The sequence below is a fragment of the Camelus ferus genome, chromosome 7 (assembly GCF_009834535.1).
Source record: "Camelus ferus isolate YT-003-E chromosome 7, BCGSAC_Cfer_1.0, whole genome shotgun sequence".
Classification (NCBI taxonomy): Eukaryota; Metazoa; Chordata; class Mammalia; order Artiodactyla; family Camelidae; genus Camelus; species Camelus ferus.
In genome coordinates this window covers 32,549,238-32,575,029 of record NC_045702.1, presented here as the reverse complement: position 1 = coordinate 32,575,029, position 25,792 = coordinate 32,549,238, and the positions used below count along the sequence as shown (strand labels likewise).

At 37.0% G+C, this 25,792-nt stretch overlaps 1 protein-coding gene and 1 long non-coding RNA gene across 3 annotated transcripts in view; one reads left to right on the top strand and one right to left on the bottom strand.

The window, feature by feature from the left end:
• Positions 1–619: 619 nt before the first annotated feature.
• SMIM30 (small integral membrane protein 30) lies at positions 620–2,461 on the bottom strand. 2 transcript variants are annotated; one of them, XM_032483662.1, is made up of 3 exons: positions 2,397–2,461; positions 1,933–2,018; positions 620–1,535 (listed from the first exon to the last, which is right to left on the bottom strand). In XM_032483662.1, the coding sequence occupies exon 3, from the start codon at positions 1,488–1,490 to the stop codon at positions 1,311–1,313; it is 180 nt and encodes a 59-aa protein (XP_032339553.1). In that variant the 5' UTR covers positions 1,491–1,535; positions 1,933–2,018; positions 2,397–2,461; the 3' UTR covers positions 620–1,310. The 2 variants fall into 2 exon arrangements, with proteins under 2 accessions (XP_032339553.1, XP_032339552.1); XM_032483661.1 differs by having other exon boundaries at positions 2,392–2,460.
• A 44-nt stretch (positions 2,462–2,505) lies between these two features.
• The window catches only part of LOC106729618, a 49,249-nt gene continuing 25,962 nt past the window's right edge, over positions 2,506–25,792 (top strand). Inside the window, exon 1 of the long non-coding RNA XR_004321374.1 lies at positions 2,506–2,598. This is a non-coding gene — a long non-coding RNA (uncharacterized LOC106729618). The remainder of the gene's footprint in view (positions 2,599–25,792) is intronic.

The following is a 25,792-nucleotide window of genomic DNA, read 5'->3' as shown; positions in this document are numbered from 1 at the left end:
GACTACTTGCTTCCATTAAGACCCTGTAACAGTTTGACTTAGACAGTTCTACATTGGCTGCATCTACATCATCAAAGGAATCACAGAGACTCTTGTTAAACAGAGAATTCCAGGCCCTAACCTACAATTACTATACCACAACCAGGAGAGGAACCTGGTAATCTGACTGTTTTATCAAGTGTTTCGGGTGATTCTTAGGCTCAAACAAGTTAGAGCGGTCTTCTTAAACCTAATGTGCATACAAATTATCCTGGGCTTTTGAAACAAAAGCAGGTTCTGATCCAACTGGTCTGAGTAGGGCCTGAGATTCTGCAGTTCTAACGAATCCTCAGGTGATATCACTGGTTTGAGAACACTCTAGTGAGGTAAGGGAGCGTATCTCATCTGGCTGGTGTGCAAATCAATATAGGCTATTATATTTTTCCTTCTGTATCCGTGGATTCTTACCAGGGGCCTCTCATACCTTGATACTGCCCATTTCTCATTTTTCACTGATTATGTCTCTATAAGTGAGAGCAATGAGTTAGGGTAAGTCATCCTACTCTTCTCTACTTAGCTTAAATAAAAGTTCACACAAAGATAAAAACAATATGAAAAAAACAGAAATGGACACCACACATTAACTAACATAATGGATTTATATTTAATATAGTACTTCTCACTATGGAGATATTATTCAGTTAATATAAAGGCTTTTTGTTTAACATTAAATCTCTTCTTCATTTCAGTGTCAATATAAAGTATTTCTTTTTTACATTAAATCTTTCCTCCAATTCAATGTTACATACATTGAATACATTTACTAAACTTTCCACCCCTAAAGAAATGTTTTAATTTTTGACCAGCTATATTTAATATCTAAGTACAATACTAACTTGAGAGATAACAAAACAAAAATCCAATAAAAAAATGGATAAGAGTCCTCAGCAGATGGAGACAGTGATTATAACTGAAGAGTAGCCATTTCCCAAGATTCTGGGCAAGAGTTTCCTTCTTCCTACTGAGAATTCTGAAACTACAAAATATTACTTATGCAAATTTCACCCATCTCACTTCTTTGGCCCTCCTTCTAACTAGCAAATACAAATTACAGATGGCATTTTTCAGTGCATTATTTGTTATGAAGGAAACATTTTGTTTTCCATTTTACATAGAATATCAATTTGTTCCCGTTTATAGGGAAATAACCAAGAATGTGAAACTACCTTATGTATTGTTTCTTGGGAACTTTCAGATACCAAAGCTCAGTTCTGAACCTCAATAGCATAGAAGTTTTCAGGGCAAGGTTTGATTCAGGAGGCCCTTCAAAGTCACATTTGTCCATTTCTCTTTCGTGCATATACCCCTAAACAAGCACAAATGCCTGTAATGCTGAGAACTACACCTAACAAGAGAGCAATTGCATCTCCAGCTTCTACTGCTTCAACAACAGGCAGCACCAAAAGCAATGAAAAGAGGACTAGGAACGATTGCGTTGAAACTGAGATCATGGTGTTGAGCTCTTGAGGTGGCTGGATCTTGAAGGCTGAAGGTTTCTAAAAATTAAATATGGAAACAAAAAGGAACCATTAAAAATTCCTACTTTTTCAAACGACATGAGTACATAGTAAATAACAGTTAACACAACCTTCTAAATTAGAGATTTTATAAATTATTTCAGACCCATCTCCTTAGGGAAGTAAATAGTATTTTAAAATTGTCATTTGAGGCCAATCTCCCTTTCTCCTAATTCCCTGACTCCAGCGATTTTTAATGCCAAGACCGTGTGAATCAACAAAACAGAAACTGAACAAGCTTGGAAACGTAAAATATCCGAATGATTGAAAACTGCATTTTCTTAGGGTCTCTCCCATCCAGGAAATGCGGAAACTTCTGGCGAAGTCAAGCAACATATAACTTTGTGAAGTCGTGGAGGAAACAGTTAAGACTTACCAAAGAAAGCGGTATTTGTATAATTCTATCTGACTCCCTTCCTGGAGCTCCGGATGCTGAGCCTAAGAGGTTCCACGTGACAGCGCCTATCATCAGAGTAGCGTGGCAGGATTTAAAAATTACACATTATTAATTATCATTACTTTAAAGAGGCAGCTGGAGTCAGAACAGAATGGCGGGGTTGTACGGAAGAGAGAATGGGTAACAGAAAAAACAGTTTGTTGAAGCAGGGGAACTAGACTTAAAAGTTGGTCAGTTCGCAGATGCAGCAAAAGCTTAAAACAACAACAAACCCAAAACAACAACAACAAAATACCCCCGAGAAACACAAGTTTGTTCCTAAACTTGGTATTAAGACTTTAAAAAAAAAGACTGCTTTGGCCCGGCAAGGTGCAAATCTGTCCCCTGTCTAACAAATACACTGGTCAAGCTAAGTAGCCTTTGGAGACGAATTCGTACCTTACCTTCCAGGAGGCAGCCATTACAGGAATGGCGAGCAGGGCGGGGTCTCCAAACTACATTCCCCACAATCCCGGGGGCCGGCGACTCCCAGGACGCACCGCGCGCTCCCCTGTAACTGGCTGCGGGGTGACGGTCACGCTCCCCCCTCGCAAGTCGCGGAGTAGCAAGCTCACAGGGTTCTCCGCGCCGCCTGGCCTGTTACTGGTAAAGTGGTGTAATGTATTTGTACAAAAGCTCACTAAAAATAAGGTCCGAAATTGACAGCAGGTGTTCTTTTGCCCTGTTCAAAGTTTTAAGGCACGAGTCGTTCTTTTTGTCTGAAATGCAGAAGGAACAGCGGGGAAAGGTCACGCGAGCAGAGCCGTGTCTCAGATGCTTTTAAACTAGTGGCTTCCTACATTTTTGAAGTAGAGAATCCCCTGTTACCATCTTACAAATGTGCCTTGGGTCTTTTGTGAATTCTGTTTAAGAAATGGGGGAAAACATGTCTAATACATTTTGGGAAATGTTAAAACCATTTGTAGGTGGTTTAGGAAACTCGAAGCATTGTAAGATCTCTTGATTCAGTTTCTGGAGTTCTAAATTTCCCTGTTACTTCAGGAGTGCAGTATGTGGTACACTTTAGAGTTTTCTTATCATTTTTATTGCTGACCACCCTAAATATCCCCAGATATCTATGGGAAGATGTAAAATCATGGCTTTTAAGTCATAAGGATGAATTATTTTCACACGTAAGCCTTAGCCCTTTCTGAAAGGCTCTCTTGAGATCTAATATCTGTGAAGTCCTTACTGAACCTTTCTACTCGCCCAGTCTCCTGAACTCTCATTTACTGACTTGAAAATTTATTTGGCACCCCGGAAATTATGTTATTAATGATGTGGGTTAAGGGGTGAAGTCACTTGCCCTGTCTGAAAGTCCCCCTGGTTCAAGTTTCTCAGGTACAGTCTCTCAGGTACAGCAGATATATTTCAGTTCAGTGCCCATAATTAGCATGTAATCTTTTAATGTTGGTCATCTTTTACACATTACTAATCTCTGTGGACTGACAGCAGAGCTTTATATTCCTAGCTCCTAACACATACACATGGCAGCAGGTGCTCAGTAATGTTGGGTAATAAAAATTATTTGAATAAATAAATATGCCAACAAGATTTCGTGAGAGACAAAGAAGTGCCAAATAAACCAAAGCAAGGTGTCTTGCCAATTAGAAATCTGAGGATAACTGCAATAATGTTGTCAGCCTTGCTTCTCTAAACTTGACTGTTTTAACAAATTCTTATCCTCATTTGCCTTGAGCTGCTTCTGGTATTGTACCTTTCTAGTCAGTTATATTTGAAATAGGAGCTATTTTTTATAGCTTCCAAAATACTCTCTTGCATTCCAGTGTGACCGATTTGGGGATTTAATTTTTCCCTATATGTTTATTCAGTTATCTGAAGTCAGCAGAGACTCCGCTAAATTTAGTGTTATTACAGACTTGTTTCAAGGTGTGTCAGCGTTGAAGGTAACAGTTTAAAGTTTGAAGACTGTTAGGAGATCATTTGATGACCTAGCCTATTTGAAAAAGAGTGGCAGAAGTTTGTTCAGGGACGTTCTGGGCCCGCGTAGTTTTAAAATAAAATTGATTAACTTTTCCTAACCAGCACCCATCCTAATCAGTCCAGTTTAACAAAGGTATCACTGTATGTGCTTTTGTCTCTCTTATCACAATCCTAGTTTCCGGTAGCATGGTATCCTAGTTCTCAGTTTTCTCTTCCTACCCTAACCAGTGATTTAAAAATAAATCAGGTTGTTTATTCCCTTGCCTAAAACTTTCCAGTTCCGTTACAATAAGCAGAAGTCCAAGCTCCTTACCAAGACCCACAATGCCCTACATGTTGTGAAATCTGCCTGCCTCTCTGATATCAGCCTACCACTCAGTAACGCTCATTCTATTCCAGTCACACTCAACTTTTGCTGTTTCTTAAACATGCGAATTTTGTGGGTTTATTGATTCAAGGTTTTTTTGAATCAAATATTGTGGATTAATATTTAGTCACCATTATAAACAGAAACTATCTTATAAGTAAGAAGTCTGCTTTGGGGCTAAACTATGAAGATATTTAGACTGAGATTATTTTGGATCATCATTCAAAATTTGGGTCTTACTATTTTCTCCATTATATTAATAACAAGTCTTTATGTCTATGTATGTATAAGACACAGTAGTATCTAAAACAGGAACATACTTTGTTTAGGAACCTGTCTATAGTGGTCCCTACTTACTTCCTCTGTCCACTTGGGGCACTAGTGTTAGTTTAGTCAACCAGGATTGTGTATTTTTTTCTTAACAATACCTGAATGGTTTCCTTTAAGAACTTCTTGATGCTGGACAAACAGTATTGGCATTTTTGGTGGGACAGTGCTTTATTGTGCAGACATAATACTGCAGAATGTTTAGCATCTCTACCCCATGCCTACTAAATGGCAATAGAATCCCCCAATCACAAAGACTATCAACTGCCCTAACATACTGCCAAACTCTCTTTAGTGAGATACTGTCCCTAGTGAAGAACCACTCAAGATTTCACCTAGAAATTAAAAGGAGTAGTTGAAAACAGAATGAAACAGTTCACACAGACACCCCCAACACCAACACTGCAGTGTCTTAATGTTTTATATCCTTTCCTTCTTGGTTATGCTGGTTTTGTTGTTATCTACAGATTTCCTTTTGTGTCCTCTTAGCACCCCTGCCAAACAGGTTCGACTGGTCGCTTTCTTGTAACAGCACTGGTATGCAGACTGAAGTGAGATTTCTGCTTCTGTTTCTGCCACTTAGTCTTTTTTTTTTTTTTTTTTTTTTCATGACACAACTAGTACCAACAGTTTAATAAAATGAACACAGGTGGATAATGAAATTTCTGGATTGATATACCACATGTCATAACTTTTCACTCATATTCTCCATATCTCTTTGCTGTATTTTTAGGAATTTTTCGGATTTTACCTTTCAAGCCTCTATCAAATGGTTTGATTTTGGCAATCACATTTTTAATTCCCAAGCATTATTTCTTGTACTCTGTTTTTTTTTTTATATAGTTTGTTCTCTTTTAAATGTATATAGTATCTTTAATTCTTTGAATTAATCTTCATGTTTAAATTTTCTGTTTTATCATTGTTCCTCTCTTTGGTGCAGTTGCTTTTCTTTAAATAGCTGATGACTCTTGATTTTCCATATTCATGGATGAAGGACTAGGTTGATTAATACTGGTGCTGGATTACGAGTTTTCTTTGTTGTTGGGTAGGTCTATACTTTAAACACAGCTTTTATTTTTATTACACAAGTAATACTTGTTCATAGTAGAAGTAGTAGCAAATGAAAATAATCAAAAAGAAAATAAAATTCACCCATGACCTCATCACCCAAAAGTAACCATTAACATTTTGTGTATTTTTATTGTCTTAAATAACAAGCAAGCAAGCAAATCCTTTTTTTATAAAAGTTTAAAAAAACTGGAGATATATATATATCTCCTGATTTTTCTCCCCACTTAAGATAAAAAGACTACTTTTCCATGTCAGTATATATATTACCACATCTTTTTTTTTTAAACTTTTTTTATTGAGTTATAGTCATAGACATATGTTGTGTCAAATTCCAGTGTAGAGCACAATTTTTCCGTTATACATGAACATACATATATTTATTGTCACTTTTTTTTCCGCTGTGAGCTACCATAAGGTCTTATATATATTTCCGTGTGCTATACAGTATAATCTTGTTTATCTATTCTACATTTTGAAATCCCAGTCTGTCCCTTAGTCTTTAAGCTGTGGAGAGGTGCTGTGATATAGTATATGGAATATTAGCTTTTTCCCTTGCTAGTTTTGTGGATTTGGGTAGTAATTTAATCTCTGAAAATTCCCTTTTATAAAATATGTCGTGTGAGGATTAAATGAAATGTTTCTAAAGTGACCAAAAAGTTACCAGAGCTCAATACTTATCAGTTTTCCCCTTTTTGTATTTCTATTCCTCTGGTTACTGGTTAAGACTTAGGATCTCTAGGCTCAGACTGCTTCGCTAGACTTCTGGCTCTGCAGCTTATTGTGTGACAACAGACAAGATAGTAAGCTTTTTAAAGACTCAGCTTACCCATCTATAAAATGGGGTATGATGGTACCTACTTCATATTTATGAAGATTAAATGAGTTAATTTCTAGAATTAGTGGCTGGCATGTAGTAACCCCTCATAAAATATTAGCTATTGTTACTATTTGCTATTAATCAAATCCATGAAATGTGGGGTCTCCGGGATGTGCCTTCTCTCCATTGTGAATGTGCTCTTCTGCCAACAGACATGGTAAATGGAAACTGCCTATGGAACGCTTGGATGCAGAGGCATTTTAAGCTTCCTAGACTTTGAGCTGGGAGCTGGCTGGAAAACACTCTCCTATTACTGGAAAGCTGTCAGTTTGTTGCCTTGATAGAATTTTACTGTTTAACTATTTCCCTGGTGTTTACATTTATGTTTAAAACATAGTCTCTGTTCAGTTATCATCCCATCATTGATTCACTATATTGGATCCAAAGGGTTTCGAAAATGTGGTTGAGAAGGACTTAGATATGGGTGAATAACTTCAAGAAATCATTCAGCTGAAATGATCTCTAGGGCCACCCCAAGAAAACCCAAAAAACAAAGAAACAAACACTCTTAATTCCTTTTGAATTCTGTTTCAAATTACAGCAGATAATCTATAACTGCACTACTTTTTACATAAATTGTGGCAAAGGAAAAGGCAGCATTAGAAGCTTTGCTACAAGGGGATTATAATAATTGAGACTATGGGGTCAGAGGAATGTATTACTCTTGATAGATTGTTATGGGATAATTAATTGCAGAGCTTGCAGGACAGAAGGAAATACTTTTGTCTTACCGCTGAGACATGGCACTCCACACAGTGTTGAACTTGGTACCGAGATTTTTACCTTACCTCCTTGACTTCAGTAAGGTTCACTGTCTAAAGAGGATAAACATTATTCTAACAACTCCTATTTAGAACTCATTTGCTCGAACTCCACGGATGAAGAAACTCTATTTTGCCGAATAGCTTCAAAAAATCATGTTGGTTTCTTTTTAAAGTTTGTCTTTGACTTTTGAGTCAAGGGTCATATGAATGGTTTTCATTAGTTTATGTGTGCTGTAATTGGAAAAGTCAACCCAGGGTTTACTAGTATTAAGTGATGTAAATGCAGGGATTAATTTCTGGAGTACAGTGAATATAGTATTCACTTCCACTCCTTTACCTGAACTTGCTTTTTGATTTCTGACGTGCCTGCAAACTGTCTTAAATGAACTATTATTTCCCAGCTGTAGCTCAGATTTAGATATTTTGTCCAGATCATTGACCAGCATGATGACTGCTATGTTGTACCTGTGCAGTCCTCTTCTAAAAGGGATGATCATTTCCTTAGCAGTGCTAGAAAGATGAGCAGTTTCTTCTGCGCCGAGCATCTGCCAGCCACAAGTTCTGCCTGTGAACATCTCTGGTAGCAACATGAACCACAGCTCTTCTGAAGCAGTGCCACATTCAATTTCCTCTACAAGCTGTTTAAATGCTTCTGCTGGCTTCTGTATAGTTCCTCTTTTGGCATTAAGTATCTGGCATTATCAGATCCAGAATTTAGTCTTTCAATTCAAGAGAACCTAAACCTACACCATTCTTCACTAAAATAGAGATCACCAGTAGCCAAAGATACTCAGAAACATAGAACATTACTTTAGTCATTTATTCCTGTGGTGAAGGGTAAAGTTTCCCAAGTCAGTTGTTACTAAGAAATGGTTTCCGAGAAGAATGAAGAGGTAATGTCTGCCTATTTTATAACTGTTACAAGTGAATCATTGGTAGGCCCTGAATGAAGGCATTTCTGGGATCCATCAGAAGAGACAGGAGAGGCTGACATCAAGATTTTGCAGTGACTGGTGTGTCAGGGAGTTCATAAAACCTAGACTTCCTCAGTAGCAGTTGAGCCAAGCCAGTGACTGGAGACATTTTATTGGAGAGTCACAATTAAAAAAGACCAAGCCAGAGCTCGTCAGTATTTCCCATCAATAATAGGACATCCATCACTGAGACTGTTACATTGGAGCTAACTAATCATTAGGCTAACAGGATGGAATAAGCTGCACTTTCCAGAGCCATTCAGCTGCTGCAGAAAAGACAACTGCTGAGACTAGCCACTCTGGTGCCAGCATTTTACAGAGATGTATGGGCAAGCTGCAAAAGGTCATTTCTGACCTGGTTCCAGGCACCATCTAGAGCCCATTGTGGAGGTAGCCTTGATTTCCACCAATGAACCTCAGTAATCTGTGGGAATCAACCACACACATAAGCCTGTGGTGTCCAAGAAGCAGAGGAAACCACACCCACAGACACTGACAGATTTGAATTTTACTTACATTGCTGGGCTTTCAGGATATAAGTAAGACTACCTGGATGGGACACATTTATAGTTGTGAAAAGTTGTGACGTTCTCTCTTTGTGTAGCACTTTATCCATGGTAGTGAACTGATATAAAAATATTGGCTTTGCAGATGTCATTGGTTGGCCCCAAATTCATCTTTGCCACTGACTAACTGAATTTCTACAAATTATCTAACTTCTTGAAACTTGAGTTTTCAAAACTGTAATGAGAAAATCACCAATCTTTGTAGGATTCTCATTGTAGATTAAATGAAGCACATAAAATGTCCAATATGGTCAGTGTCTAGACCTCTCATGGATATGGGACTAACTGATCAGATAATACTTAAGTGCTGCATAAGGAAATTTAAAGTCAGTATTATCTTACCTCATGGGAGGGTGAAAAAATTTTTCTCATGGAAAAAAAAAAGATTTTTTTAAAAAAGCATGATTTTATGCTACATCAGATAAGACTGATTGATTGATATTTAACATACACTTAAATATTAACTAATATGTGCCAGGAACTATTCCACACATTAACAAATATAAATCCCTTTACTCCTTGAAATAATCCTGTAAGGCAGATACTATCATTATCCCCTGTTCCACATGAGGAAACTGAGACATGATTAAGTGATTTGTCCAAGGTCACATAACAAACAAGTGAGTGGTAGAGCCAGGATATGAACCCAGGAAATATGACAAAGTCTATACTCTTAATCAGCGTCCACATGCTTTCATGTGGGAAATATCCACGATATCAAACAACATTTTAATTTTCTTTGAAATAAGGTGCTCTAGTGTTGCTTAGAAAACCTAACCATGGTTGGTCACTGAGTTGTCAGTGTCTGTATACTTCCCTCCAGGCCCTTGTTTTGTGAATGAGTGAATACTAGAATTCACATAATTTCTCAATTGATTTTGACTTAGATTTAATAAATATATACAAAAAGTGTGTTTTAAAAATTAAGGCATGTCTGATTGAGGCTGAGAAGAGCACTTACTGATGGGCACAGACATATGTCAGAGAAGATAGATTGTGATGTGTTAGCAAATCTCAACTATCATGAAATCACTGAAGTCCATATACTATACAAAATTCAAAAAGAAAGAAAGTCAGGTAAAAAGAACCTTTTGAGAATCTTTGCTTAAAGGTAAAAAATTTAAACTGTGAAAGTATAAAGAGGTTATTAAAAATTTAGCATGTACAGTTCATAAGGAAACATTAATTCCTGTGTATTGACCAGGTGCTCATTATGATTAGGAGCAGGTAACCATAGAGACAGACAGCATGAAATTTATAAAATTAAAAACACACCAGATAGAAAATGCAAGTAGCATAGGAGAGTGAATCATGCCCCAACTGGTCTTAGCTGGATTTTCCTTAAATCTAAAGACCTGTAAAATTTCTATCTGGCCATTTTCTGAATGAAATTGCTCATTTTTCCAGACCCTGAATTTCTACTTTGGTTATCTCAACTTGTTCTTTGATAATGCTTTTTATCTAGAGTCAATTTAGATATGATAGAATGTATAGGTCTAGAGTTTTTAAAGTATTTAAGCAATAGCCTGGAAGTGGTAACATTTAGATGGATCTTGGAAACTTAAATGAGTATCTGAACCTTTTATGTAGACTTTTACTGTGAATTTTCAGTTGACATATTGTAAGTGATTGGTTTAGTTTTTAAATCTTTTTTTTTTTTTTTTTTTTTTGCTAAATCATATAGATGGTCCAGGTAGAGAACTTTATGGTGTAATATAACATCAGTTTCTATGTCATTGAATGATTATTTATCCATGAAATGATGAGCCAGAGAGCAATATAAAGTTTCTTTACTCTTGCCTGTAATGTTTTGATTGCTTATAAATCTATTCCCTGAGTCCTTTATGACAATAGGTTACTTGTTTGTAGCTTCTGAAAGTGATATTGTTTGAATTAAAAAAGTCTTCATAAATAATTTAAAAATTATGACAAAAAGATCTTACTTTCTAGAAGGATAATTTTACTCAAAGGAGTTGCCAGATTTTCTATTCAAAGGAAAATTCTTTATTTAAAAACTGCAGTAGATGATATTTAAAAAAAAAGATTGCAGCTGGTTCAATTGGGGAAAAAGTCCCATACGATGCTCTTCACAGTTTCATTTGATTGTGATTTGGAACCACTTTAATGCATTTTAAGCTCTCATTTCCTGGGAGAGTCAAAATAGTAGCTGACCTCAATCTGACAAAATGAAGCACTGCTTCTGTGAGCATGCCTATCAACACTAGGATGTATTAAAGTGAATGTGTTCTGTATAAGAGCGGGGACATAATCCTTTCATCTGCTCCACTTTAGTAGGACCCTTAGTAAGAATACTCAACGTACCTTTGGTCAAAAGGGACCTAGAGAGACAACAGAGAGCCCAGTAAGTGACAGAATTGATTCAAGTGATCCAAACATTGGTCCTGGTAGACAGTTCTCAAAATGTATTCTTTGGTTCACTTGCATCCCCATTACGTGGGGAGTTTATTTTAAATGCAAAGTTCTGAAACAAGTTTTCCAAGTAGTTCTTAGATTCATCAGATCGTACAGCCTTTGTCACTGGGGAATAAATAAGTAAGTTAGTGGGTCTGATTATTTGGGAAGAGGAAACATGGAGGCAACTGAAAATGATCATTGACTGAATTCATAAGTATTTAATAAGACCCAATTTAAATTATGCATCCTACTGTCACAGGACCCCTTTTCAGTTGCTGATGAAGCAGGAAATACAAATGTTTCTTGCTATTTGTTCATGTATCAAATGGCATTTTTCCCCATTTCATACAGACTTACCTTTCTTTCTCCAAAATTTACTTTCTTTAAAAATGTATGAAACATTCTGATGATTTCCATATTTTGACTTGTAGAAAATGCTCATCCCTCAGGAAAAACAAAGCCTTTCCCAGCAGTAAAAGGAACTCAGTAACAAAATGGACAATATCCACAGTTTTAAAACATAATTATGCAGTTGTGTCTTTCACTTGGTTACTTCTTACAATAATCTTCTTTTAAAGATTACGAAAAAGCATTAAATGCAACTCACTGAAGGTGATTAGAAAAGTATTATGTGGTTGGTTCTTAATATGTAGCTTTCTGGTGATTTGGCATTAACCAAGGATTGAATTTATAAGCCTTGGACCTGTCTTCCCTAAACATTTCTTCTCTCAGTAGGTATCTGGAAGGCAGCTAGATAACCTGGAGTGCTGGTGTTCTAAATTGCTGGCTGAAGGCCCATCCATATGCTTTGGAACTGAGACCAGCAAGTAGCAAGATAGTTATCCTGTTATGAAAATTGAGTAGCTCTAACAAGTGTTCTTGCTCGCACAGTACTGGCTGGATAGAGTGGGGCTTGGGTCTAGGGTTTACCTCTTTCAGTTATAGCTCACAGATTTCTCATACTGTTCCTAGTATTATAATACCTTTGTAGTAGCATTCCATAAGTACTTGAATAAATTAACAACTTGTCAACTGAAAAAAAAAAATATGTGCAACATGAGAGTTGTGAGTTAAGTTTTATTTGGGGGCAAAATGAGGCCTACAGCCCAGGAGGAGAGCTCTGAAGAACAGCTCCACAGAGGTGGCAGGGATGGTCTTTGCATATGTGATTCTGGTGAAGGGGAATATGTGTAATCAAGCACACGTTTTGGCAGAAGGTTACTGCTAGTCACTAGGAGCAGATGTCTCCATTAATGATTTTAGTGTTTTTCTAGATATGAGAAGATGCAAGAAATTAGGATTATAAAATTTTCTCCTGAAAATATCTCTTATATGCAGGCCTGTTCTGCCAGTTTTTTTCAGAGCACAGAGTGCCTCATTCTTGATCTCTGTCCTAAACTCCTTCCAGGATGTGTTGAAGGTCAGTGACTGCAGTGGCTAGTGACTACATCCTTGTAGAGGCAGATGGCGAAGGACAGTTTTCAGTTGACAAACTGAGACTAAAGTTTTAGTCAACATAAACTCAGTTCAAACTAGTCAGCTCAGTTTGAACCAATATATGTCACGTAGCCATGAAAACAGTGAGTGTAATAATTGAACTGCAGGAGCAGATACGTGTAGTATCTAATATCTAACATGGGGAGGGAAAGTTCTGCTTTGCTTTTTCCAGTCTGGGCTAAGTCTAACAATACAGTGTTCTTTTATGGGTTTCCTACTTTCAGAGGAACGTTAATAAACTGGATATTAACCAGGACTATGATATGATAAGACGAGAATTGCTAGTTGGAAAACACAAGTTAAAAGACTATGGGATGAGGGGAGGGTATAGCTCAAGTAGTAGAGTGCATGCTTAGCATGCAGGAGGTCCTGGGTTCAATCCCCAGTCCTTCCTCCAAAAATAAATGAGCCTAGTTACCTCCCCACTAAAATAAAATATTAAAAAAAAAAAAGTCTATGGGATGTAAATGAGAAGACTTGAGTGAGACTAACTGGTATTTTTAATGGGTCATCCCATAGGAGAGGCCCTAAAGGAATTGGAGTTGTTCTGGATGGCCAGTGGGTGACAGTATAAATAGAAAGGCATGTTTTAGCTCAGTGTTAAGGGAAAACTCTCTAATGTTCTAAGGGAATTGGCTGCCTTGGTGAGCAGTGAACTCTCAATCAGTCAGCAGGTTGCCTTAATGAACACTTTGCATGATATTGTAGAAAGGATTCAGACTTCAAAAGAATGACTGGCTCAGATGTCCTTGAAGGTTCTGTCTGAACTTGACATTCTCTCGTTCTCTTATCTCCTCCTCCCACTACCTGCAAGTCTTATGCTAGTTGTCTGGAGCTCATTACAAGAGTTTGTTTGAAGAGTCTCTGAGACACTGCTGTTTATCTTTTGAAAGGCTTTATCCTTAGTATTCTTTATTTCAAATTGGAAGGAAAAATGGACTTTTTTTCTATTTCTGAAAAGACCGTTGTTAGTAATTTCTTTGTGTGCATTAATACGTAAGTATATGTGATATATTGTTAATATTGTTCATATTTTATCACCAGCTTGTGTTACTGAAACTGTTTCATAAACTATCATGTAACGCTGAAGTGAACAGATGAAAAATGAGTTCTGTATATTTTATTTAGACCAGTGAAGTTTTATAATCTAAAAATCAAGTTAAAAGCTCAATCAAGCTTTTGAATGTGATGTGTCCTGAAAATGGATTTGTTGTGGAATACCTAAAAATTGCTTCCTGCCGTTAGTCAGAATGATCATAACAGACTTGTAGATATCAAATCATTGTACTGTACATTTCTGGATGATTAAATCTTAAGTCAAAGTAAGATTTCATACTTCTTATTCTAAATTTCAAGTTGTGCTTTCCTGGGAAATGATATATTATAATTTATGAGTGAGTAAATCTGTTAAACATTGGGCATCAAAGTACAGTTGATCCTTGAACAATATGGGTTTGAGCTGCATAGGTCCAGTTACCTGTGGATTTTTCTCAACAAGTATGCTTGAAAATTTTTTGGAGATTTGTGACAGTTTGAAAAACTCTCAGATGAACTGCATATCCCAGAAATATAGAAAAAATTTAAGAAAAAGGTATATAATGAAAGCATAAAATGCATATAGGTACTAGTCTATTTTATCATTTATTGCTATAAAATATACACAAATCTATTATAAAAAGTTAAAATTTATCAAAACTTACACAAACACAGACCATACATGGCACCATTTGCAGTTGAGAGAAACGTAAACAAATGTAAAGATGCAGTTTTAAATCATAACAGCATAAAATTTGTAGTACATTATTGTCCTCATGCAATAAATTTGTTGCCACCTCCTGTTGCTATTGTGGTAAGTTCAGGTGTTATAGCAAGAACTATATGAGACATTTGTTTTGTGTATATGTTTTTAAGTAACAGTGTTTCCAACACTTGTATTATGAATATGACCATAATACTGTATACTATAAAAATTTTATAACAATTCATTCCTAGTGTATAGGCTAGGCTACCATGAAGCACTTGTATTGATTATACTAGGTTACCATGAAGCAATCATATCACTGCTTTTTCATTATTAATGTATGAATCATTATACTTGTAAATAAATAAGAATATGTATATGTGTATGTATGTATATGTATATTTATTTATGAGTTCTTATTCTGTAAAATAATCTTTTTATTTTGAATGTCTAGGGTTAGTAACAGGTATGATATCTATAGTGTTATGTATCATATAAGATAATATTGATGTAGGTACTGACAGACAGATCTTGTAAACAGAGATTGTAAACTTACAGCATTGATAACTATAGTACAATACTGTAAATTTATTTTCCTTATGGTTTTCTTAATATTTTTTCTCTAGCTTACTGTATTGTAAGAATATAGAACATAATATATATAGCATACAAAATATGCATTGACTGTTTATGTTATCAGGTTATTGGTAGAGCTTCCTGTTAATAGTAGGCTATTAATAGTCAAGTTTTTGGGGAGCCAGAAATTGTAGACCGAGTGGGAGTTGGTACTCCTGACTGCTCTGTTGTTTAAGAGTCAACTGTATATTTGACTTTTGAGCGTGTGGGTACCAAAATATGTCCAGTGTGCAGATCTGAAAACATGTTGACCCTGCTTATCACACTGTCTAGGTGCTTAGCTACTCAATTAGGGAAGCAAAACCTGAAAAAAGACATAGGTTAAATTTTTGGCATCTTCTTTTCTAAGCAGTTCCCTGGAATCAGTTGTTTAGGTCAGAGATTTTTCTCCCTGGATTGCCAGAGAGGTTGGGAGGAAAAGATTCAAATTCTTTTTACAATTAATTTCCTCTGGAAAGTAAGAGATACAGGTTTACTGATATTTACCCCGTGGTTTAACACCAGTGTCCTTACACTGCCAATTGTCAAATAATCGTGTGCTCTGAAGAGTCTCCCAGCTGTTCTAGGAAGAATGTGAGTCAACCATAGTGCTTGTATTTATTAGTTCATTTTCAACATATAGCAGTTTATTGGAGTGTTTTCGTTTCTGGTTAAGTGAATGCATATATCGTGCTATCTACTTTTAGCTCAATTAAGTTTCAAAGGTTCTTGCAAAAAACCTTGGGTAGAATATAATACTAATCTCTCAAAGGATTGTAAAGTGATTATCATGACTTAATAAGCACAACCAATAATGTACTTTATCTATTTGAATCTTTTTATATTTGTGCAGCATTTTCTTTTTTAGCTTATGACAACCACAATTGAACTTAGATCCAGACTTTTGAATCATAGCATCAATAGATGTTAAGCTAAGTTTGAAAGAAATGATGTATATTTGATTGCACTGATCTTTATTTTAAAACTATTATTAAGACTATTTTAGTGTGAGGAAAAAATTTTGGACCACTAATTAGTAAACTGAAGTTATGTAAAGTTTTAATTTCTCTTTTATTTTATCTTTATGACCCTTATTGTACATTTTGAAATGTACCTACTAGCACAGTAATGAATATAATGTATACATTATATATATGTGCATATTCAAAATATTTTTACTCATAAAGGTACATAGTACAGTTGACCCTTGGACAACACAGGTTTGAACTGAGCAAGTCCACTTACAAACAAGAGTTTTTTCAATAAATATACAGTCGGCCCCTATATCTATTAGTTCCGAAGCTGCTGATTCTGAACCTGTGGATATGGAGGGCCCATTGTGGAACTTGAGCATACTTGGATTTAGGTATCCGTGGCGGGTCCTGGAACCAGTTCTCTGTGAATGCTGTGGGACAGCCGTAGAAAAATCTGGAGACACTAGTCTAGGTTCAATTCACTGGAACTTAAAGAGAAAGACACAATATCATTTTATTTTTCCCAGATAACATAAAAGAATGGATCTCTGTCCCCATTTGCATCTTCCTTTCCCCAACAGGAATATAGCCCTGTCAATCAGTTATAGGAAACTATTGTCAAGTCAGTGATTTATTTGTACTTGACAGAAATTTCTACTTAAAGGAAACAGAAGATTCATTTTTGTGGGCAAATCTCCTTTTCTGTATGGCAACTTCTACCTATGTATAAAAGCTGTATTTTCTTAAAAGGATGACACATCAGCATTTGCTGTTGTACCCTGATCTGTTGAGGAGTTTTCTGCTTGTCCATATGCTGTAGGTTTATGTCAGCTAAGAAATGAGACTAGAGTTGTGGTAGACTGATTGATTTAATTTCCACTCTTCAAAATGGTGGTACCAGAACTACAACAAAACTCTAAAAACAAATAAACAAACCACAAACAAAAAAATAAAAACCTCAAAACCTAGAATCTTTTCATATCCTTTGGACTGAGAAGTGAATGGAATACAAGAATCAGTTGACTCCATGGCAGCCTTTCAGGAGGTTTTAAGAGATTGAGAACATAGAAAGTAAATGTTATTCTAATAATTCTTTTATATTTTGATCAGAAAAGGCCTGAGTCTTTACAAGTCCAGCAAAGTACGTTTCCCATATCTTTGAGAACATAGTGATCTGTTGTGGACAAATCATTTTTATTCTCCTTTTCTCCTTTTGCTCTTTCAATTAGAATTTCATTTAAAATATTTCTTCTCTTATAATTTAGTGATGATACAATTATCCAGTAATTTTTACCAAACATTCAAAATCATTCAGCATAAAGGGTAGAAATTAAATAACCTATAATACCAATGAGTCAGTTCTTAAATTTTGTTGCACTTAAATCAGATTTGGAGCCAGTGATGGATTAAGTTTTAGACCTTGTCTCTGCCTCAATTAATAGATTGACTGACATCTGTAAGAGAAGACCAAGACTGCTGCCGAGACCAGTTACTGATGAAGTTAGCAAAATTACTGTATACTGGAGTATTTGCTCTTCATAGTTATTAACCTGAGCCTTAGCTTGGGCTACTTGAAAATAGGTTCTGAGATAAAGAATTGCATGTAAAAGGGTTTTTCTGACAAGTGCTCTCCAGAAGTGCACCTGTAAGGAAGTTAGAAAAGGAGGATTGAGAAGAGGGAGAAGCTGACCTGCAATGCATCTGAGGCATCAGTAGAGCCTTTAGGGAGCTCTAGAGCTGTGAAGTCCCTTCAGAGATGTTTTTAAAGTGAAGCAAGTGAGGGTCTTTATTTCTTTGCACAAGTGGGTCATTGGCTGTGAGTTCTTCCCTGGGAAGGGACTTAACTTTAAATGAGGCAGTTCCTTGTGGTCAAGGGCATTTCTCTGTGAGGGACACCACTGTGAGCTGTCAACAGATGGTATTCCCAACAGCTGGGGGAAGGATTCTGCAATCCTAAGGAGGGAATCTGGGTGAAGCATCCAGTACCAACTATACTCAGTAAGGTAGCATAGTATTCTGCACAGTCATACAGGGTAGAGAATAGCAGTGTGGCTGGGAAGGTGAGTCCTTGTGGATTATGGGTCCTGCTACTGGCAAGATGTGTTAGAACTGTGCTTACTCTGCTTACTCTGGACCATCAAGACAAGCAGAGAATATTCACATTTTACCCTCTTCCCCACACATCACACTCAACACCAAAGCCTACATACTGCGTTTGAGAGTGGAATCTTAGATTTCTTATGTAAGAAATTCTTCTAAATTGGACAGAGTTTATGTTGATGCCGACTGACTTACAACAGTATTAAGCTTTAACATTATGAACTCCTAAGTCCTGAGTAACCTTAAATGTGTTCTAAATTTTTTTTTGTTGGATAACTGGTTTCATGTTAATCATTGAGAAAAATGGTGATGTTTCTTTTGATTAAATTTACTTTCAGTGATCACATTTGTGTATCACCTTAGATTCAGTTATCACATTAGATTCAGATAATATTAAGCAGGTTAGAGCCATGTGATTCTCTACCCTCTTGTCAACCAGGCAGCTCTTACTCACTGCGTAAAAAGAGCAGTTGATCAATTTTCAGACAGTTGTGTATCATTCGGATGACCCTGAAACAAAAAAGGTTGATTTTTATATTAATAAAACTAGAGTGATCTCTTAGCAAATTGAAACCTTGGTTTTCTGGAAAATATAAACCCATTTTTTAAATATATTTATAAGACTTGGCTTTGATGATATCAGGGTCCCTGTCAGCCCTTAGTACTATAAAGTTAAATTGTCCCAGTTTGTGTGTGTCCAAGCATTTAAATGTGGCCTCAGAGCTGAGCAGCTTTGTTCATTTTTAGTTGTCTTGAATCTTTATACACATGTGCTGTGGTCAAACCAGATGTGCAACAAAATGATTTGAATTTTTAAACTTTTTTCAACAAAAATTTACTGATGTTTTGGGGCAACTAAACGTGAACACTCATTGATGATAATCAGTTTCTGTGGGAGCACCCTGGATGAACTGACATCTGAGATGAATCCTTTAAACCAAGTGAGTATTAGCCGTGTTAAAGCAGGAATATGGCAGGGAGGGTTTTCCAGTAAGAAGGGGCAAGGGGTGCAAAGGCCTAAGAGAGAGCTTTGCTGTGTTTCATGATAGCGAAACCAGGCTATCAGTAAGGAGAAGGGAGGTTAAGGAACAAGCAAGAGTCTGATTAAAAAAAAACATACATTGTTAAGTATGTCAGACTTTATCCTAAGAACATGGGGGAGGCACTGAAGTGTCTTAAGCAGAGGGGTAACTTCACCCGACTTGCATTTTTGATTGCTTTCTCTCTCTGTGGTGTGGAAAGCGGGTGGAAGGGCTATGAATGGAGGCATCAAGGTCTGTGAGGAGACTGGGAAGAGACTGTGGAGGCCCGGGTTGTGACGGTGGGAAGTAGACAGATTTGAGAGCCTTTTAGCAAGAATGATGGGTCTTAGTGTCTCATTGGATTTTGGAGGAGGACAAGCAAAGGTGACACACCTAAGCTTTTGATGTAGACACCTAGATAGATAAGAAATAGAATTTTTTTCTCTGGAGGTAGGTGGTGTGAAGAGGTGACAGGTTTACTCTGGGTGATGATCTCTGAATGTAGCCATGTAGCCTGAGATAGGGATTGTTTTACATGTAGACCTGCTAGGACCTTTTTTTTTTTTTTTAACTATTGGACTAAAATAAATAATAAAAAAAAAAAGAAGCTGGAGAGATAGGGAAAGGGAGAGAATGGGGGGAGGAAAGAAGGGGACCTAATTAGAATTTTTAAAAAGCTTCATTTTATTAGACATCAGTTGGAGGCACTTAAATAGCATCAAATGAGTGCAGCCAGTTTATTAGTATTATCACTGCTACCAGTAGGGATCAGCCTGCAAGACAGAGAGAGGGAGTTCCTTTGTAGATCATGCTTTGAGAAACTGCAAAAGCCATCCTGACTTCTGTTTCTTTTGAATCCTGTTGCTTATGAAAACACCTCAATTTGATGAGAGGGCATTGTAGGGAACAGTTGACTTGTAGGGTATGCTGGTATTTATTTCAAATACTTTTAGCAGTGGAAATAGTATTGCCTGTTTGAGGAATATTCTGTGATAAGTGGAGCCTCTGATTTCTGCTTTTTAATTTAAAATTTTTAAATTGAAGTATAATTGATTTGCAATATTATATTAGTTTCAGGTGTACAACATAGTACAACAATTATCACCTTGATAAATCTAGTTACCATCTGTCACCATTCAAAGTTACTAAAATATTAATGAAGTTCCCCATTCTGTACATTACATCCCTGTGACTTATTTAATAACTGGAGGTTTGTACCTTTCTTAATCTCCCTCACCTATTTCACTCATCCCCTCACTTCCCTCCCTTCTGGCAACCACCAGTTTGTTCTCTGGATCTATGTCAGTCTCTGTTTTGGTAGGTTTGTTTGTTTTTTTTTTAGAATCCACATCTAAGTGAAATCATACAGTATGTGTCTTTCTCTGTCTGACTTATTTCACTTAGCATAAAACCCTCTAGGTGCATCCATGTTGTTGCAAATGGCAAGGTTTCATTCTTTTTTATAGCTGAGTAATATTCCACTGTGTATATACCACATATTCTTTATCCATTCATCATCAGTGGGTACTTAGGTCCCGATGTGGCTATCTACATGACCTGAAGGGTCCTGGACTGTTACTGGCCTACTGGTGGGAAGGTAGCCCTTTGCACTGACAGACAGGACGGTGGACTCCAAAATGGTGCTTGCCAGCAGCAGCAATGTCTTCTTGGTAGACTGAGCTCCCAAAATTGGCTGTCACCAGTGTCTGTGTTCCCAGGGGGAGTCTCAGTTGCCTTCTCCCTCTGTAGGAGGCTTTCCAAGATAAGCAAGTGAGTCTGACCCAACATCCTATCAAATTATGGCTTCTGTGTTGGGATTTGGAGCATGTGAGATTTTCGTGCTCATTTCCTATAGTCCTCTGGCTTTCCTGTACACACGCCCTGCTGGCCTTCATGCCAGATATTCTGGGGGCTCATCTTTCTGGTGCAGGACCCCCAAGCTGCGGATTCTGATGTGGAGCTTGCTTCTTAGGGAGAACATCTGCATTTGTGATTATCCTCCCTTTTATGGGTTGCTTCCCCCGGGCACATGGGTCTTGATTATATCATGCCTCTGCCCCTCCTACCCGTTTCATTGTGGTTCCTTCTTTATATCTTTAGTAGTAGAAAATCTTTTCTGCTAGTCTTCACTTCATGCTCACGGATAGTTGTTCTGTAAATAGTTGTAATTTTATAATTTTGGTGTGCCCTTGAGAGGAGATGAGCTCAGGGTCTTCCCACTCCACCATCTTGGCTACACTCCAGGTCTCTGATTTCTTTTTGTATGCTTCAGGAAATCTGTAGGACAATTAAAAGTATGTTTTAAAAGCAGTAGAAATAACACCATCACCAAAATGTCTAGTAGAATTTATTACCAGAAATTGTTTCTTTTGTGTGCTGAGGAGAAAGCATTATTTTCACCCTTGAGACATTTATGAGATCTATTAATTTCCCTTCGAATTTCTTTTTCATTAATTCGTACTCGTCCAGTGTTGAAGCTGCTCAATTTGTGCTGAAGACCTTTTCTTTTGCATTTATATTACTTAAAATATATGTATACCATATGCAGAAATGTTTGTGTAAAGGTTTATGATGCACTCATTGTCATTTTTATACATGGCTGCTGTAGATTTTTATTTTCCATTTTATCAAGCTCTTTCACCTCATTTCATCCTGACCATTGCCCAGCATGTAAGATGCGAGCAGCAATCCACAAGCACTGTAAACCCCCCTAAACTCCTCGGAACGTTTTAGGGTGAATCATCTCTCCCACAGGAAACTTCAGGCACTTTGTTTTCCCTCTGGGAGGTCATAGAAGTACAATGGGATGTACGGACATGCTGTTGTGTGTGAGAAGGCAGGACTTGGTAGCCCTCAGCCGACTGTCTTCGGACGTCTCAACTCCAGTTTATTTTATTCCAAGTATTGAATATGTGGAAGCTCTGTAACCGTCTGTCTTCATTTGGGCACGTGATCAGAGACTTTGGTATCCCTGGATGTGGGGATTGGACCGGGGATGGCTGATTGTGAGAGATGAAAGAGTTTTTAGTTCCCAGTTCCATCCAAGTAAGTCACCTTCATATGATGAGAACCTGTCATTTTATCCTGGGAGATAGTCTTTACTAAATCATGCTAAAATTACCCAAATAACACTGACTTTCATATTCCATCTGAGCAGTTCATATTTTAACTATTCTCACTACATTTCATTATAATAAATGGAGAAACATCACCATAATTATTCTGTACAATTTCATGGTTAACGTGTACATCTAATTAAAATGACTATTAAAAATTTTTTTCTGCTAGGTTAATTATTTTAACTTTCTTAAGGAAAAAATACTTTTAGTCCTCTCTATAAAAAATATGGAGATTATTCAAAATCAAAGAACTAGATTTATAGCCTATGCTGTTGTGTTGAAGACAGGATGTTCAATGATCTAAAACGCCTGTGATCAATTTCAGTAACAGAATTTCCCTTTTTTATTTGATTGTTAGGGTCAGCAGTAGAAATTTGACTTTAGAAGGGAATAAATAGCCATTTACAGAAAGATGCTTGAGATTTAGAAATTGTTTGCATAGATATTGTGTATTAAACAGGTTAAATGAAGGTTTTGTTCTTCAATTCTTAGAATTTATATTCATCAATAATATTGCCCTTCTGGCATTGGGCATTGCATTTAGAAAAAAATAATGTCTATATTAACACGTGTCAAAAAAGGTACTTTTGTTCACAAAGGTCAGTATTTGTGACTGAGGCAGTGAGGCTTTTGAACGTAAGTTATTATGAGGTAATTTAAAGAAATCCTTTAGAAGAGCAGTAGGAGCCCTTCTGATACACATACCCCTAACTGTGAATCTCAAGATGACATCCTACAATTATAGGAAATGCTAGGATGGAGGGTAGAACTAATAGACTTCTACACTTCTCCAAGCACACTGAGCACCGACTCTGTGCCTCCAGGTGGGCTGCGTGGAGCGTGATGACGTGGCCACAGACAGCACTGTGAAACCATAGCACTTCTTGTGGGTTTTGTTGCAGATCACTGTCTTGTCTCCCACCTTCCTCCTTCTGTGACCCCACTTTCCCGCTTGTGCTTTGGTGTTTTAATGGAGGAACTTAGCAGCTAATAAATTTCTGCTCTACTTTTGATGCCTTCAGGGGTCCACATATTTATCTTGCCCCGTTTACCTCCTCTGCATAATTCATTGAAACTATTTGTTCTGCTGTGTTCCTGCCAGTCCACCCTGGAGAAACATTCACCTCAAGTAATATGTGATCCATTGAAAGTGTCTGCTCTTTTCAGGTTCAGTTTGGGGTGTCTCCTCCCTCAACCCTTCTCTGACCTCCCCGGGTTAGGGCTAACCACTCCTGCCTCTGGTGATGCTGTACCTGTTTCTTTCACTACCACGTAACCCTTTCTTGCACTTGTCTTGCTCTCCACTCCCACTCAAGACTGTACGAAAGTTTGTCTTACTCATTCTTAGGTGCTCCTGTGCTTAGCTTCATGCCTAGCCAATTCAGCAAGGACAAATGCATGCATTTATGCTTTCTCTTTTCCTGAATAAATCACTTAAAACAGGAAAGTCTGGTGGACAGGCACATGCAGTTCATCACCAAGTGCTGCCTATTTTGCCACCTAGACATGTCTTATTTCCTAGGTTTTCCATCTCGCCCTCTCTACCTAAATTCAGGTTGTCATGTTCTCTCTGCTGCATATTAAAATGGTCTCCTTACTGTACTGTATGCTTAAAAATTGTTAGGAGAGTAAATTTTTGTTATGTGTTTTTTTTTTTTTTTACAATCATCGTAATGATAATAAAAATAACAGTTGTCTCCTAATGGACTCCCTCCCCTCTAGTCTTACCTCACATTCATCCTCCAAATAGCTGTGCAAATCTGAAGATATTACTTCTTAGTTTATAGGATAAATTCTAAGAGCCTTAGCATGTTACAAAAGACCTTTTGTGATCCGGCTTGTAATTCTCTAATTTCTTCTCTTATTATTTCCTGCTTCAGCTATACTGTACTTCTTATATGCAGTGCAGTTGCTTGCCTTGTACCTTGCTCTGAATTTTCCTGTTGCAAAAAATGCTCCTCTTCAGTTCACTTTTCTGGCAAACTCCTCCTCACATGCAGCTTATTGTAGAGAGTAAGATAGAATAGGTTCATATCTTGGCTCTACCACTTATTTATAAAGTAAGCTGTTCACTTCTCTGTGCTTCAATTTTCTCATCTGTAGGTCAGGCTAATAATTGTATCTGCCTAGAAAGTACACAAATATAAGCTAATATTATTTATTTTATTCCTTAAGACTTAGTAAAGAATTCTACACTTCCAGGAAACCTTTCAGGATTTTCCAGGATGAATCAGGTTTCCTTCCTATGTGCTCCATAACTTCTTTTGCATGTTTCTGTTCTTGGACTCACTGCATTTTGTTGGAATGATCTCTTTATACAACTGCCTTCTCACCAGACCAGAACCACTTGAAGAAAGAAAGCATGTTTCATTTAGTTTTTTAGCTTCAGCACAACACTTGCTCAATAGATGTTTAATTAGTGAAAGAGGTGTCTAGTGGGAGGAATTCAGGCTTTGGAGTGAGATAGATGTGTTCAAATCCAGTACTTACTATCTGCATTTGCAGGCAAGTAACTTAATTTCTCTCACAATGTTTCTTCATGTATAAATAGGGATAATGCTCCCTGACTTTTTTTTTTTTTTTTTTTTTTTTAGGATTAGTGATAGTATATAGAGTCTACTGCAATGCCTGAATAATGTTGTTATTACTATTATCTTGAAGATATATAATAATTCTATTTCAAAGTTAGAGTTAGTAAGCAGGTACATTTTTTCCTAAAGAATCATCCCAACTCTAGAGTGTATACCCCAGTGCTTCTGTTTTTTCTCAAGCTCATCTCTTATTGAATTTCCCCTGCAGTACCCATGGCTTCTTGAATACCCACATTGTTCATAACACTCAGTGGACACTTAGTATTTTTTCCTTGCAGTTTTACCAACCTCTTTCTGTTTGCTTTGTCTGTGAAAATAGATTGTAAACCTTTTGAAGACAATTATCATATCTTACATATCTTTTTATTTTCTTCCTATCTTTTCCATAGTTTGCTCTCTCTTCCTATTAGAGATCTCCATATAAACTAATAGATCAATAAATAAATGTTGATTGATGTTGAGTGGTGGTCCAAGAGTAGGCAGGTGCAAGTGGAATGTTTTGGCACTGGGAAGGCCCATCTCATTTGAAGTAGAATCTCAGCCAACAGTTAATGCAAAGATTGCACTGGACATGAAGGAGAACATAAAAGAAATATAAGATATTGTCTTTTCTCTGCAGGAGCTGACAATCTATTTAGCAAAATAAAGCATGCCCACACTGAGCTGTTAAGGAGTAGCACTGGCCAGAATGTGATTAAGCCCACACAGTGTTCAGAGGAAGAGAAATTAGAAATTCATCCCTGTGAGGCTAAAGTCAGGAGATTGTTGGGAGATTCAGAGGGGAAAGAGGCAAAATGTCATTGATATTTGAATGTTTATGATATGCCAGTCATTTT

Coding starts and splice junctions, on each gene's coding strand:
- SMIM30 (XM_032483662.1), bottom strand. CDS start 1,490: ATGATCTCAGTTTCAACGCAATCGTTCCTAGTCCTCTTTTCATTGCTT.